The sequence below is a fragment of the Ciconia boyciana genome, chromosome 1, assembly GCF_034638445.1.
Source record: "Ciconia boyciana chromosome 1, ASM3463844v1, whole genome shotgun sequence".
Taxonomy (NCBI): domain Eukaryota; kingdom Metazoa; phylum Chordata; class Aves; order Ciconiiformes; family Ciconiidae; genus Ciconia; species Ciconia boyciana.
The window spans coordinates 198,609,285-198,625,590 of NC_132934.1; the positions used below are offsets into that span (position 1 = coordinate 198,609,285).

The 16,306-nt window shown below is 45.8% G+C and overlaps 1 protein-coding gene across 1 annotated transcript in view; it reads left to right on the forward strand.

Moving 5' to 3' along the window:
- Nucleotides 1-373: 373 nt before the first annotated feature.
- Nucleotides 374-16,306, forward strand: part of SPATA13 (spermatogenesis associated 13) — a 51,004-nt gene continuing 35,071 nt past the window's right edge. The window contains exons 1-2 of the mRNA XM_072854906.1: nt 374-443; nt 2,273-4,069. Of these exons, the coding sequence (XP_072711007.1) occupies nt 2,432-4,069 (1,638 nt within the window). The 5' untranslated portion in view covers nt 374-443; nt 2,273-2,431. The remainder of the gene's footprint in view (nt 444-2,272; nt 4,070-16,306) is intronic.

A 16,306-nucleotide genomic window follows, 5' to 3' on the forward strand; every position in this document is an offset into this window, starting at 1 on the left:
AGGGAGGCTCCCTCCAGCAAGCGGCAGCGCTGGAGACCCGGCGGGAGTCACGTCGGGGCGGCCGGAGCGGAGCAGACCCTTCGCGGGGCCAGGACCGAGGCCGAGGGCGGCCGGCAGCCCCGGAGCGGGGCGGCCGGAGGGGCCGGGGGTTCCCGGGCGGCCCCGCCCCGCCCCGCCCCGCCGGGCCACCGCCCCCGGCCGGCGCTGCCCCTGAGCGCGGCGCTCCCCGCCCGCCCGCCCCTCCCTCCGCCCCGCTGCGGCCGCCGCTGCCATAGCGATGCGGGAGCAGGCGGCGGCGGGGACGGGCGGCGGCGGCGGGGTCCCGGTCCCGGTCCCGGTGCCGGTCGCGGTCCCCCGGCTCCCCCCAGGTAAGGGCGCTGCTCCGCGAGTCGCCTCCCGGCAGCGGCGGCAGCATCGCGGGAAGTTGTTGTAGACTCCGCGCTGTGAGTGGATCTTTTCATTTCATTTCATTTCATTTCGTTGTATTTGTTCCCCTGCCTCTCTCCCGCTGCCTTTCTGCCTGCTCAGGTGCAGTTTCTCCCAAAGCCGCTTTCTCTGGGAACTTCCCTGCCGAAAGCAGCGTCTTGTTCTCATTGTTCTTATATGGGTTTTTTTCCGCGTGGAAATTTGCGAGCGGTACAAGAGCAGAAGGGCAGGCCGAGGTTTCGGTGCCCGGCGGGCTTTTGTCCGGCCCTAGGTGCCGCGGTGGCGGCGGCAGGCTCGGCTCGGCTCGGCTCGGCTCGGCTCGGCTCGGCTCTGCCTTGCAGCCCGGCAGGCTCCCGCCGCGACCCTGTGAATGAGGGGGATTAAAAACAGCGACGAGGGAGATTTCAGGCGTCTCGCTGAAACACAAGAAAATCCTTTTATCCCCGGAGGGACAGAGGCTGGCAAAACTCCTTCTGAAGTGCACTCAGGAGGGAGCAGCCTTCAAACCAGTGGAGACGAGCACCAAAACTCCCGCGCTTGACGAGGTGGTTGGGGTTTGCCTGTGCGGGAGCTGCTGCTGCTCCCCGGGCCCGCTCGCTGCAGTCGTACTGCGATGAAGAGCCCCGCCGGGGTTCTGCATCCCCTGCAGGCTGCGGGGCTCTGTCGCCGGCCCCCCGCCTCGCCGGCCCCTCCGCTTGCCAGGGCCACCCCCCATCCCTGCTGGCCCTCGGAGCCCCCGTGGCCACTTGAGTGGCAAGGAGACAAAGAAGGGGCCGGGGCTACCTCTCTCCCTCACGCATAGCTGTACGTTTTCTCTCCTCGTTTCGGGGGGGGTAGGAGAGGAATCCCCACCCCCCACCCCCCTCCCCGGCAGTGGCAGGTTTGTGAAGATCCCACTGGCCCTTGCAGAGAGAACCGTGCCATGAGCTTCGTTTTTAAGTTGGTGCCAGCTTTGGACTGGGCATCCCAGTGGTTTCTGGGCACTGTAGCATGGTGGTGCAAGCACCCGCCTGCCCGGCAAAGACCCCCGGCCAGGGCAGGGGCTGCATGGCTGGCGGTCCCCACACAGCTTTCCCAAGCACCGAAGTGTGGTTTGGGCTGCTGGATCTCCCACGCTCAGCTAAGAGGGAGATCCCTTATACAGCACATCCCAGTCACAGAGACTCCAGTCACTTCCAAATTCAAGTTTTCATCGTGCTGTCATGACAGCATAGGCCAGCTTCTGGCTTTATGTACTTCTGAATCTTGTTTTCTTTGGCTAGGGAAAAATACTTTGCTGTGCACTTGATGTGAGTCTGAGGTTTACCTGCTAGGGGACAGACAAAACAGTCGAGTGTCATGCAGCATTCCAAGAGCAGCAAGTGTAGGAAAAAATGTGTGTTTTCCTCTTCTTTGCCTACTGTTTGGGGATTAGGTGGCACTTGATGGATGTGCTCGGTTTTTTGGATGAAACTTCTCCTGTGTCTTGGGGCCCAGTGCTGAGCGCTGTGAAGAGGCAGATTGGTGCTTTTGTTGGGGATTCCTCTCTCTAAGTGTGTATGTGGATTATATTTAGTGTTGTAAGGCAGGTGTGGTAGTCATACTGAATTTATTAGCTTATTAAGCATTAGAGAAACAAGTACATATTGAAATTATTCTGGTCTTTTAAATTGCTAATGAATGCAATTATACTTTGAAGGAGTTATGTATGTCTTCTAACCACCACTGCAACACACCTTTGTTCAGCAAAAATGTACTCTTTCATTTTGTGCATGCCTTTATTTTTTACACTGGGGCTGAAACTTCTTTTAGTTGAGGACTTTGTAAGGAAATTTGTCTAACGGTTGCTTTTGTTTTCCTGATGCAGGCAGTGCAGCCTGAGGAGCTAAGCTCACCCAGTCGATGTGAAAGCAAGACAAACCAAGGTGTAACAGATGAAGGAGAGGCAGCGAGGTCAGCTGGTGGAGACAGCAGTGTCGCTTTGAGCTACCCCAGCCTCCATCTCCATGCGTACAGCATCGAAAGCATGACAACGTTTCCGAATGGCTGTGGAAATGGCACCACCGTTACTTGTATAGTTATGGATAATAAAGAGCCCCAAAACCAGACAACCTGTGTCAGTCATAATGGGGGATACAGCACCAGCAACAGTCATGAGGAGGAAAGTCAAGAGGATAAGCTCAGCCCTTCCAAAATCATGCGCTTTTTCACCACCCCTCGGAAACGGGCTAATTCCAGCTCTGACAGGCCTCGTTCTCTGGTTTTGATGGGCAACTCGTCCACGTGGAATGCTTTGTCTTCCATCAGAAAAATGGGATCTTTCAAGAAGTTGAAATCTTCAGTTCTCCAAGGAATTCAAACAAGGGAATGCTCAGACATCTTAAATGAGAACGGCATAGGCAAACACAGGTCGAACGGGGCAGTGGTGAGAGTTCAGACTAACAGGTATTCCTATTCGGGGCCTCTACATGATTTCCAGAACGCAGTGGATGGTTTAGCTTCTGACTGCTCTGATGCGGAGGAGAGCGATGAATCTTTCCTGAGGAATACTCATCGCTCACGCAGCATCAGGCGGGCTTATGGTGCTGGCCGCATAAACTTGCTAGACACGGATAAAGTTCAGAGTCATCACAACTGTACTAGGCCAACATCACCTGTCATCGCAGAGCCAAAGATCTGTGAAATTTTGGTGAAAGACTCTGAAAACAACAGGATCATTTATCGGAGAAGCAAAAGTTCAGATAATTTGAACTTTCTGAAAAAAAGCTCATTCAAACGGAAGTCCACCTCAAACCTCACCGACCTCAAGGTTGCAAATGACAAACAGATGCCAACAAGGACTGTGAGTGTTACTTCTGCTGACTTGGACAAAACTGGTGGGAACCCCGAGAGGAGATCCAAGCGATGGAAGAGCCCGATCAGGGCAAAGGATTTTGACCGGGTTTTGAAACTTGTCAGTAACGTTACAGATGCTGCATGGAAGAAGGATGGCCCTAAGAAGGCCGCTCCTTCTCCCAGCGAGCAGTCCCAGAGAACAAGGTCGAACAGCAGACTGCACGATGACTACTCCCGCAGGGTTTCCAGCAGCACGGATCATGACAGAAAGAGATGCACCTCCCCAGTATCTAGTCCAGACGCTTCCTTGCCGGGAACACCTTGTCTGCAAAGCCCCACAGTTGCTCAGGATAAAGAGGCTGAAATGAATGTAGCTGTTGCTGAAGACAAAAGCCTCAGGACTTCATCAGGTATCCCAGACTCTGATAGCTTATCAGCCACGCTGAATGACATTAGTCCATTTCCCAATGAAGTGTTTTGTTCGGACTCGGATGAACCAAAAGCTACCCAGCAGTTTACATATGAAGCTGAAAACCCTCACGTTCCGGTCAGGCCGACTACTCCAAAGCCTCAAAGTCCCACTGCAGAGAAGGTGAAGTGCAATATGAATTTCCAGTGCCCAAACCATCACAGCACGTTGTCACTGAGCTCATCGGAGAGCGAGGAGAGGGTCGAGGTACCAGGGCTGAAGCTGGGCAGGAATCCGGTTTGCTTCCAGGACTCGGTGCAAACTGTGTACTATGATGATGGAAATGAAGACAGTGGCATAAGCAGCCACTCTCAGCTGAGCCTCAATTTAGCCCCCAGTGCTGAAGAGAAAAAGGAGGAGGTAAGAAAGAAAGCAAAATCCTTTAGAAGCTGTATATCTATCAGGTTTTGTCTTTATTAATGCAAAACAATGCAAACAATGCAAACTAACCTGAATATCAATGGCTATTGCAGCTTGTTATTGCTAAAATATGCTGACAGCAATTATATCCTTTAATATATTCTCTTTGGATGCTAACATCAAATTATTTTTTTCTTTGTGCATTAATATCAAAGAAAGTTTTGGCAGCAAAGCTATTCATGTACGTTTTCAAGGGCAGCTTATTGCACCCTGCAGATATACCGCCTTGTCATGTGGTCTTGTCAGATTTTACCAGCCTAAGCAGGGTCTGGCTGTGTTTCCTTCCAAGCTGAAAAGTCTCTAAAGAGTCTGTATATTTTAAAGTAGTGTTGATTCAGTGTAAAACACTTTGCCTGTGTAAGCCTTGCAGAACATGGTAGTATTTGTAGAGCAGTGTGGCGTGAAAGATACAGTATAGAGGTTTAAGCGTTCAGTTGCATCCGATGTTTTCACTGTGCAACAGTGGCAATTCTGAGGGTACACTATTTGGGTATTTATTTGCCTGCAAATTTCAAACAGCAGTACTTTACATGCTGGGCTGAGTGTGTTGATACTAATGTTTTGGTGAAGACACCAGCATTTCACTGCACCTAATGCATAATTTCATACTCCCGGTAGGTGGGTAGATGTGCTGCGGCACCTCTGAGGTAAGTTCATGTAATAACCCTGTGCCCTTACTTAAAGCACTGTGTGAGTTGGCACTGGAGCAGTTGCAGTGATTTGGCAGTGTTGGTGAATAGCTGTCATGCGTATCCTGCACCCGTTTGAGATGGTGTGGCTCACCTCAGCCCTGGCAATGTACAGTAATGTGGTTTTGAGCTACTCAGGGTGAGGCAGCAGAGAAATGTTTGCTACTCATTGGGAAAAATACACGGGGGCAAAAATCCCTCTGGATCTATGAATATGGAAGCCATTTACAAAATAAAGCTGATGTATCTTTTAAGCCACCTCAGTTTGGCTAAAAGTATCTGATACCTTAAGTAGGAGATAGACAAAGGCAATTCTTGCAGCTGCACAAACTTTAGCCTTTCATGCTGTAAAGTCTTATAATGTCTGTGAAACCTTTTAAAAGCCTGGCATGGTTTTTGCAAACTAACTGTAAATGGTTACAGCTTGTCAATATTGTACTTCTGCTGGAGAAAAGCAAGTTTGTTTACTGTAGCGCTTGCAGCTATGGTAAGGTTGGAAAAATAAACCCAATGTGTATAAATGTTGGGGCTCTGAGGTTATTCCTCGTCTGTAGTCCCAGAGTTGCCACAGCCATCCGTCTTTTCCAAAACTCTCACTTAAGAGCATACGCAAGGAGATGCTTTCACACTGCCAGAAGAGGCGAGAGCCCTAGTGTGGACGTATGTCAGTTGTATTTCTCGGGAATAAAATGGAAGTAGAATTAATGCTACTCATCTACCATCTAGTGGCGATCTGTGATCACGACCCAAGAGAAATTCAGCTTATCCCTCCCCTTGGCTCCCGACAAACCAGTACAGTTTTTAAATGAATGTGTACATTGGGTGGATAAAAGTTACTGCAGTTTTAGTTTTAACACCACATTCTGTTATTATCTAGCATGCAATTTAAACTTTCTCTTTATATTATAACATATTTTAGGTTAATTGTGAGTGCCTTTTAGTGCTCACTTCAGTTGTCTAAAATATGGAGTGTGCACTGGTGGCAGCTCTGGGTTTGTGTAGTGGGCAGGCGGCCGGTGTGGCACGGAGCCCTGCAGGAGATGAAGGACATGGTGGCCAGGGGATGGACTCCTTGGCTGCTAGGGCAGCAGCGAGGGGCTGTAGCCCTCTCCCTCTGCTGTGAGCACTGCCTGCAGCCCTCTGTGTATGGCACAACACATGCGGCCACCCAAATGGTGCAGCTCCATCCAGACCCCTCTTCTGATCCAAAAAACCAAAGTTTTTGGAGGTGGTAGCTGTGGATTGGAAGCAGGAGCTATTCAGGACAGGGTTGACTTCTGTCTTGCTATGTAAGGGGTGTAAACTCTGTCCTCTCTGTTTTCCACGTCTACTCCTCATCCCATGCACAACCCTAAAGCTGTGGCACTCAAGAGTGGCTACAAAACAGGGAGAGTGGTATTGTTTCTCCCTGCCATTTCTTTGGAGGGTTTCATTGCTCATTTCCTCCTCCCTTACAGCGTGCTTCCCTCAGCGTGGAGGTAGCTTGGTACCAACGATACTTATGCCACGTTATTTTTTAATTGGAGTTTATTCAGCCTGCAGGCACTTTTATGAATGCCGCATACTCACACAATGAGGTCATTGGGGTTTGAACTTTTGACTACAATTCATTTTTAACTCTACCTTACACCTCCGTGTTACAGAACTGTACCCACCCAGCAAGTTGTTCCTGTGACAGTCAAGTGCGTGGTTCATTCTCAACAATCATTTGAGATGTAAAGCTGAGCCATGCAAATCCCAAATTTTTAAGACTTTGAACCTTAAATACACTGTGTTGATGGACAAATCTGCACTGTCTCCTCATTTCGTGCGTCTTCTTTTCTGTATGGATTTCATGTAAAAGCCAGTATGTATTCCAGTACAGCCACTAAAATCTCTGTGGCTTGGAGACATACTTCAGTACAAAGCTTACAAGGTGCTAAGCGGTCAGGCTGAAACGTGTTCTCCTTTCAGGATGGGCTGCCACAGCTGGAAGCAAATCTAGTTTATTCCCTTACCCACTCATCTGGTAGTTTAGTTGGCAAATGAAGTCTGTGGAACTTGGTCCATCTCTGTATTTTCCCAAATGTGGAAACTAAACGTTTCTACCTTGCATTTCCCTGACGGTGTAAAGCTGATTCTGCAGTATTCACACAAGGGCATCTATCCATTTACCTGAATCGATGTTTTGGGGATTTTTTTCCTATGTGAGTCAGTCCTGAGATCCTGTCACTTCTGTCACTTTGTTGGTTTCACCAAAATGCAAGATTTGGACTGGAGCAGGGGAGGTGTTTGGCCTTCTCGGTTGTTGGTCCTGCGAGAGGTTGCTGCTTCCCAGGGAAGAGCTAATTAAGTGCAGCCTGGATCCACGCCTCAGCACTTCTTAAGCTACAGAGGCGTGAGTCACCAAAGCTCGTCTGTGACAGCCCATGCTTTCCCAGTCTCTGCTTTATGCCACTGTCACTTATATTCAATATGTTGCTTTTAAATAGCATCAGGAGATGATTAAGTACAAGTTTGTATTTGGACTGTTTCGCATAGCCTTTACTTTCCTGAAGAAGAGCCCCATGTGACTGTAAATAACAAAAACTTTAACCCTTTGCTTTGGACTGGCATGTGTCAGCCACTAAGGCTGCCTAAAGAAAACACTGTTCTGAATTTGTTACAAAAAAGGCAAATCAAGTTATTTGACGTTTCACCTAGTCTTTTATAAGCTCTTAGAGCACCTGCTATTTAAGTTGCCTTGCTGGCATCTGGCTTCACAGCACACCAAACTTTTTATTACTTAAATACCTTATCTGTGTGGCTATAAGTGAATGATAAATTATAGTGAAGAGGTAACTCTGCTGTAATTAGGGTTGAGTCACATTTTGTTTGCAGACTGTGTTTTAAGTGCTCTAAGACCTGTCTGTTGACTCATTTATGTTTGTGCCATGCAAAAGTCAGTGGTCCCAGCTAATCCACATCGCGCAGTCCCCCAGCACTCAGCTGTGGGCAGAGGTGAGCTGGTCTTTCCCGTACAGGTCTCTGGGCTCTGAATATTGAGCACAGGTGGCTTAGCTTGGGGGACAGATTACAGAGGAGAAGAGGAAGAAGAGCTGTATGGGTGGGAATATGAGAGGATTCAGCTCTGTCCTCACTGTTCATCCTCCTGATTTCTTGCTTCAAAATGTGTCCTCACAGTGAAGGACCAAAGGGTGGTGGCTGGATGGGGTCATGTTCAATACCCACAAGGAGCATGCAGCAGCCAGGAGCTGAGGATGAGCATCCTTGGTACCGACCGCAAGCTCCTGAGTGCTGTGGGGCTGGGCATGAGCACACCTGCTGGGAGTTAGCTGGTTTCAGCTCTCTGAACTCCTCTTTTTGGATTTATTCACCTCTGGTTCATCCACATGCCATTTAGAGTGTGGCTTAATCAGCTTAATCTGTGTAACTGAAAATGTGCTAAACTGTGAAGGATGCTTAGATAGAGTAAATAAAGGTGGGAACTTTTTAAACTAGGTTTACTCCTATGGGGTGTGTAATTTGGAGTGAGGACCCAGACTCCAGTGGCACTCTGGTCTTGCTGGCCACAGGGCCTGGGGACAGAGCAGCAGAGCACTGTAACAGGCTCTCAACAGCATCTCTGATGGCAAACTGAGGTTTCAATTAGACCGAGTGACATTGGATTTACACTAAACTCTCTGCACGAGTCAGGATAGGTTCACACAATGTCTCCACCCTTCACAGCTGCTCAAAAAGCAACTTCCAAGAGCGCTTGCCCAGAGCTAAACCAGAAACCACTGTGCATTGCTACAAACCCAAACTGCAGTACCGATCATTGAAATGATGCAGAAGGGAGCCCTCAAAGGACACGTGTATCCTCCCGTCACAGCAAAAACTCTTCCAACTCACTGCAGCAGAGCTGTCTGCCATGCAGTACAGCCTGTAATCATTTGTTGCTGTATCCTCTATGAGAAAGAAGAAAAACAAGGCAGTGGTGACAGTAATCTGAATTCTGGATCAGGTTAAATTTTAGCCCAAGTAACTGCAGTGCTGAATAAAATTGGCCATTCCTGAAAACTGGTAGAGTAATCCAGGGGTTATTGTCATCCCTGCGAAAGGGTCTGCAGATGCTGAAAGGGGGAGTTGAAATGGACTCCACTGCAGTTAGGCTCGGGCAAGCTGCTCCCTTTCCATATTGCATACGTGCTCCTCTGCCTTTCCAGATATTTGTCTGATATTTGAGTCTGCTGTAGCTCTCCTCTGATACCTCAGTCATACCCAGGTACTGCTCACCCTGGGATCAGGAGTAATTGTACCCCAGAGAGTGGAACAGCACTTTTGGCCATGTAGTTTGTTTTTTACATCGAGCATGGTCTTGAGTTGTCAGCACTGAAAATCCATCTTGATGCTAGGAGGTTGCGATGACCAAATTGAGCACAGGCAGCTGCAGTTGCCTCTGAGCCACCTGCGTTTCCCCTTTCTGGCATCCAGAGGCTGCTCGTGGTACTGGGATGCTGAGTGGGATGCTGCGGCAGGGTGGGAGACCGGCCGAGCGCTGCGGAGACCGAGCACAGCAGCCTCGACTCTTCAAGCTCCGAGCTCAACCACAGCAGCCTCGCCCTTACTCCAGGCTCTCGGAAGTAATACTTTGCAGACGTAGAGTCATCCAAGGCAGCTCCACCCCACGCAAGCTGGAGTGTTTGTGAGTGCTGCTGGGACCTGCTGGTGGTTGGGCTCAGGTTTGGGCAGGGACGATGAGGCTTTGCTCTGGAAGGGTGGAGGTGGTGGGGGAACCAGAGGACCTCTGCCTGGAGAGACGCTGAAGAGACGCAAAGGCGTATGGCTTTTTATGTTTTGCTTTGTTAGCATAAAGTTCCACTTTCAACCTATAGTTACCATCTTGCTTTTGAGGTTTGCTGGTGGATGTTACAAAGACAGCCTGGAAAAAGTTGCTTGTTTTGCCAAATAAAAGGAAAATGGATTTTTTTAGTCCTGTTACTTGATCTGGGGTGTTCTGAGTCAATTTAGAAATTACTTAGAGATTTATTTAGGAATTATTAATGCCTATACATCTTCTAAAAAGAGGCGGAGGATATGAGTACTCCTTTACTATACACTACATGCTTGCTGTTCCTGTTCAGATACTGAAGTAAAGAAGGGACAGCGTTAGAGCATCACCCAGCCATCCCCAAGTATCAGTCACCGGAAAACTAGCAGAAACAGTTTTCTGGTTTTAGCATGCTTGCATTTTTGTATGACTGATGAGATTATTTCTGCAAAGCAAATACATTTCCCTGCAAACTCCCCTATGCCAGTCGGAAATGTTAGATGATTTGGTTTTGGAAATGAGTTAGAGGAGAGGATGAAGGAAATCCTTGAGGCTGAACAACAGATTTGAGAGTCATGAGATCTGCTTGTCATTTCCAGTTCAGCCCTATGCTTCCTTACTTAATGACTTACATGACTTAACTGCTTTTTGTCCGCTCCTTATCTGTGAAATGTGGATATTATGAAGGTGAACTTGCTAATCTTGGTAAAGCATGTTGCTGAGAGAGAAGGCATTATGCTTGTTGATTACGATAAGCAGCCTTTCAAGGATCAGGTTAAATGAAGCAAACCTGCATTAAAAATGCCTTAGAAATACATGGTCAAATTTTGTTTGTGGTTCTATCTATATAGCCTGATCTTTTAATGCGGTTTTATAGGTGTATTTCTTAGTTAAAATACCACAATTGCTTTGGTGTCAACAAATCCCGAGAGTAGAATTACATAATTTTTTTCCGTTTTCTAAAACTTCCAAAATGAGTGTTTTACCACAGTAGTTTTTTTTGCTAATAGGGATCAACTTTACCATATTACAAGGCACAGTAATGTTATTTTACTTTATGATAATGCATAGTTTTTCCTGCATCCATTCTAGGAGCTCATACTAGTATAGTGCAGTGGTATTCCTTTAGGGGGTCCCCCTTTGAAGCAGTGTTCTTCAAATTTTTAAACTGTGGGTCCCCCCAATTTTGGGGGGGGGTGTGTGTGTGGAAGAAAAGGCAGATTATGTTGCTGTAATGTTTATAATTTCCAAGCAGCTAAAACTTATGTTAAATTGTTAATATGGTTGTATTACTTTGATTTCTTCTGCTTTGCTTGTTTGTATAGGTGTAAATGCATATATTCTTAGGCAGTTTTTCTGCAGCTGTTTCACAGATCGTATTCTCCTGTCTCACAGACCACAGGTCGAATAGCACTGTGTATTCTAGTGATAGATAGTCAACGCATTTATTTGGGGTCTTCTCAAAGGCTAATTAAAAAGAAAAGATGCTAGTGGCAGAGGAGGCACAGGCATGTAAAGAAAAAGGATATAGAGCAATTTGCATTTAATTAGAAAGGAATAGATGGAAATTTTCTTCCTGTAAGTGAATTGGACTGGTTTAATAATTCTAGTTAGTTTGTGATAGAAGATGCAAACACGGACTGAATGGGTGCTTTCTTCTACAGTAAAAGCAATCATTTCCATGGTAACTATTGCTGTGATGGTATCACTGTTGGAAATTGTCAGCCTGTTGGATCAACAGGGAATCACTGGGCTCTCATAACACTTCAGGATCTTTTTATAAAATCTGGAAAGAAAGCAACAAATATATTTTCTCTGGGAGGCTGTATTGTATCTGGAGTCTCATAATCTCTGTGTCTGTCACAACAGTTTTGCAAATAAAAATATTGATCAAGTCCATGAAACATAAAACAAACTTTTGACCTCAGTTAGAGGTGATGATAAATGAACTTCACCTAATGCTCCTCCACTGCTATTTAGCAACAAGAAAAAGTGCAAAGGTTGCCTTTTATCATGTACCTGGGTGGAGACACGTTGTCTGGACTTTTACTCTGTTAAGTGAAGGTGATAAAATAATTTATGGCCACTAGATCATGATCACTTGGTCCTTTATAGTTTGCTAGCTTATATAAAATGAATTATAATATTACTACTGAATTCCTAGCATTTGGCTGTTAATGTGTTACACAGAAATATCAGCTAATTAATAGTAACCAATTACAATACTGGCATATAGCTGTCATTGCTAGCATAAGAAGTTTGTACAATTTTTTATAGACTCCTAAACGCACACAGAAATTTGTACTCATGCGATCAAAGCACAGGGATATCTACATGAAATAGCACAAATGCTGTGATTTTTCCCAATAAATATTCCAGTTTCTGCTTTTAAGCCTTGTCATTTACAAAGAACATGACTGATTATCCATCACAAGTTTTCACCGAAAATGCGTAGCAATTGTGTTCTGATACGTGCTCAGCCTACTCAGGTTTTCTTTGTAATTTATTCTCAGCCAGAATTATTATCTGTTTCATTTAGCATACCTTTTTATAAATTGCATTTGGGAATGAATATGCATTTCTTGCAAAGACATGATTAGCTTTTGATTACCTCCTTTCTCTGGATTAGAAAAAGGCAGCTGTAGTTAGCAAGGTTGCATTTCAGCCAGGCAGCTCAAAAATACAGAGGCACCAAAACAAGAAGCAATGCAACTCATTGTGGAGCTAAAAAAAAAAAAAGGCAGAAGGGGGCCAGTTGCTTTAGTGAAAAACAGCTATGAAATACCCTTGAGCATCAGCTCCTGCGGGGGTTCGTGGGCGGCAGCAGCAGCCAGTCTGTGTGGCCCTGTGGCACAGCTGCTGCTTTGGCAGAGGGAAGGGAGGAGGAGGCTCTTTCCCCTGGAGCCCAGCGAGGCTGGAGGTCCTTGTCCAGGAGGTGACTTCCCAGCAGATTGTCAGGTAGAGAAAAAAACTTTCGGGAGATTTAAGTGTCCCCTTTTACTGCCATGCTTGTCTATATGTATACATTATGAAACGTTAATTGTATCAGTACATTTAGAACATAAAAATAAAATTTAAAAAATCCAAATAGGTAATGGTAGGGGTAGAAATGCTGATGAGTGGGCAGGGAGCCTCAGCAATGTACACAGGCATCAACAAGTTGATAGAGCGGTGACTTTATTTTCATTAAGGAGTTTATTGGCATAAACCCATTAACAAAAAATCACCCAGGGCTTGTTTTTCCTTTGCCATCATGATGGCAGCTGCATGTCAGCCCTCAGAAGTGTACCAACAGCAGGAAGCTGACCAGCAGCGGGCTGTGTTGGGTCAGACTTATGGTTTGTGCTTTTTCTGCAGTGGAGAGTGTGGTCAGGTATAGAATGAAGGGTTATTTGTGGTTGGTGTAACTGTGCCAGCAAAAGTCCTGCCATGCAATTTCAGGTACTGACATTTTTTGCCAACTTCTGGTAAAAGTTGTATCCATATAAGCAACACTTTATCAGTACTGTACAGATCGGATCTCATGCTGCTTGGGCAGTGCTCCCTCTGAAGACAATTTTGGGTGCCAAATTTATCAAATATACACTGTAGTCTGAGTAAGAGTTGCAGAACCTGGCTCTCAAGGCTAAGCTAAGATTTCAGTGGTTAAACACCTGATGCTGATGGTGCTTACATTCGTATTAATGAGTAACAGGGAATGCCAAGAGCAGTTATGTGCCATTAAATGCAACAGGGTTGTATCAGTGCCAGGTTGAGGTGAGTGAGATCATGATCAAGTCCTTGAAGTTGCTGTGCCTGGATTGGGAAATCAGTCTGGGCCCAGGCAAAGGTCTGGCTGGGCTCAGACTCCGCGGTGTAGTTGTCTACCTGGGAGCAGCCTGGGAAAGCTCCCGCCGTAGCCTGGTCGGTGCAGTCAGGGGGCCCTGGGGAGCACGCCCTAAACAGCACACCTGAAAGTGGCACCTAGAGCTGAGTAACCTAAAAATAGCTGTCAAGAGCAATGAGGGGCAGGTATCCAAGACAGCTGTGCACAGCTGGCAAGCACCTTGCAGGAAAGCTGCATCTTGCTGGAGCGGGAGATGGGGACCAAGCACGGTTCTCCACAGCATTGGGGAACATGGTTGCAGTGCCATCAACATCCACTTGCAATCAGATTTGGCACCTGATTCCTGCCCGAAGTGCTCTGTAGGCTTGTCTGACACTCTTGTTTGGAGGCTCAACTCGATTGCCTGAACATAAGCACCCAGAGCTGCTGGAGGTGCTCTGACTGGTTCCCCCTCGTCTCCAGGGGCTGCTTCTGGATGGCCCATGCCTCCCGTAGGTCCTGTGTCATATTTGCATGATGCATGGTACGTGGTGATATTTTAGATCCCTTAGGACATTTGAAATGGCCCTGGGTGCCTATGTTCAGGAAACAAAATCTTACCCCAGATTTCTACAGGCTACAATGACAGCTTTAACATCTGGCTAACATACAGACACCTCCATTGCAGATGTCAAAATTTAGATGTGGGAATCTGGAGCTGAATCCCACCCTGAGAGTGACATATTACATGGGAACAATAGCAAATAAAAGTGTAGCCTGGATCGAAGTAAATGTTTATTTTAAATGGTTGTATTTGTAGATATACTGCTGCCAGGAAAAAGGAAATGATTGAAATATAATGCTGTTGTACAAATTTAGCTGACCAGATAAAATTAATTCATTTGCATCAGTATAAATAAGTAGTGCTGTTTGTGTTTGCAGTCTCAGAAGAAACCTAACCTAGGATGCAGCCAAAAAGACAAGATGAATAATCTTGATTGCTAGCATTGGTGATCCTGTGCTGTTGCTAGACTAGCAGGTGTGAATTTCAGAAAAACCAGGGTGGATTCAGCTTAGACCTTTACTTCTCAGAAATCTTGAAATTCCTTGAAATTTTTGACCAACACTTATAATGCGTGAGTCAGTGCATGACATTTTGATTTTCATCCTGTATGAAGTGCCGTGTATATCTCTGCTCATGTCTATATATGTTACCGATAGTAATTGTAGAACATAAACCTGATTTCACTTATAAGGGATTAATCAAGAGAAGGTCATTTGAAGTCAGTGGTGCTGCACCAGTATAAGCCAAATGGAACAAAATTGTTTCCTCAGAATTTTTTCATTGATGTCAAGAATCACACTTATGCTTAAGTGACTGCAATACTGGAGCCTATGAGTTGTGTGCTGGATATTTTATTCCTACTAGTAAGTGGGCACTTGATCAGGTCCTGCTTGAGTAAGTCACTTAGAGGAATGTGAGGTTATCAGTCTGGTTTCCTCTGATTTTTGCTACGAGAGGATTAAATTTTCTCTTTTATTAGTATTCTTCAATGCAGTTTATAGACCTAAGCCTAAAAATACACATCCTTCAGCATTGTTTATGGCACAGCAGAGATTAATCTTGCTGTCATTTGGATCACTACTGTAGGTGGAGTGCTGCAGAAGGAGAGCAGTCCTCTCTTTGCAAATGTTATTGCTCAAGATAAGGGTGTAAAAAGCAGATTAGGAGATGACATGTGATGTGTCCTTCCCTCAGTCTAAAAGTACAGGATCATGGAATGAACTTCGCCTGACTGGTTATGCAGAGAGTGTGCTCACTTTTGTAGCTTTTACGGACAAGATTGCAAAACAAAAACATAAAATGACTCTCATGAGCTCCTTTCTCAGTCACTGCATATGTGGAGACCCTTTACCTGTGTCTGATGCTGAGGTAAGAACCTTATTTAACCTGTGATTTTGCTGCTCTGACCTCGGAGGGGCCGGTTTAAGGGACAGCTTTGCTGAAGCTGTGTCGGTGCTCCAGCCAGGGACTCACTCTCTACTGAATCGCTTATACTATTAAAACTGGTCCTGAGCTAAAATCTGCAAAGAAGCTGAAGCATGCTTGAGTGACAGGTGTGACACCATAGAAATCAAAATTTATGCAAGTGCTCTATTTAGAATAAATTTCATGCTGTAAGTGAAATAATTGAATGTAGAGCAATGTATGACATTGATCATTTTTCATACCTTAATTGCAGTAATCATGTTAAAATGCTGACTGTTTAATAACTCTGCCTACTAGCTGAAGTGGTTTCATACAGTGAAATTTGTCTTAAGCTGTCTTTCAAATAAAAATTGAAATCTGCCCACTGGATCAGGTGGTCTTATAAAAAAGGCTCATCGGAGTTGTACTGGCCTGGTTGAAACGGTAGGTGGAGAAGAAGGTGACAAAAGGTAAGTCCTCTTTCGTAGGCATAATTGTAAAAGGCTGATTGTAGGCTGCCTGTTTGCTTTGAATATGCAATACCTGAAATGCCTTCATCTGGTCTGAAACAGATGAACAAAATGTAGCCAAAGGCAGACAAAATGATGCCTCTCTTTTTTGGAATGCTTCTTACTCTTTTTTGGAATACTTATTAGCTTTGAACATCATCAGAAATGCACATGGGTAGTCTAAAGATATCCTAATAAAGAAGTAGGCTGATTTTTTTACAAAAAAAAGGTCAGAATTAGTTCATAATTTGTATGAGAACTTGGGACAGGGTTCACTTGCTCAGCAGTGCTTTGGAGTTTGCCATCAGGTGTCCATGCAAACTGCCACCCGGCCCAGAAACACCCATCTTCCTCTCTCTGTTTCTTTTCTGTTCTTTAGAGAGGAGCGAGGAAAAGCCAAGGAAATGCTGAGA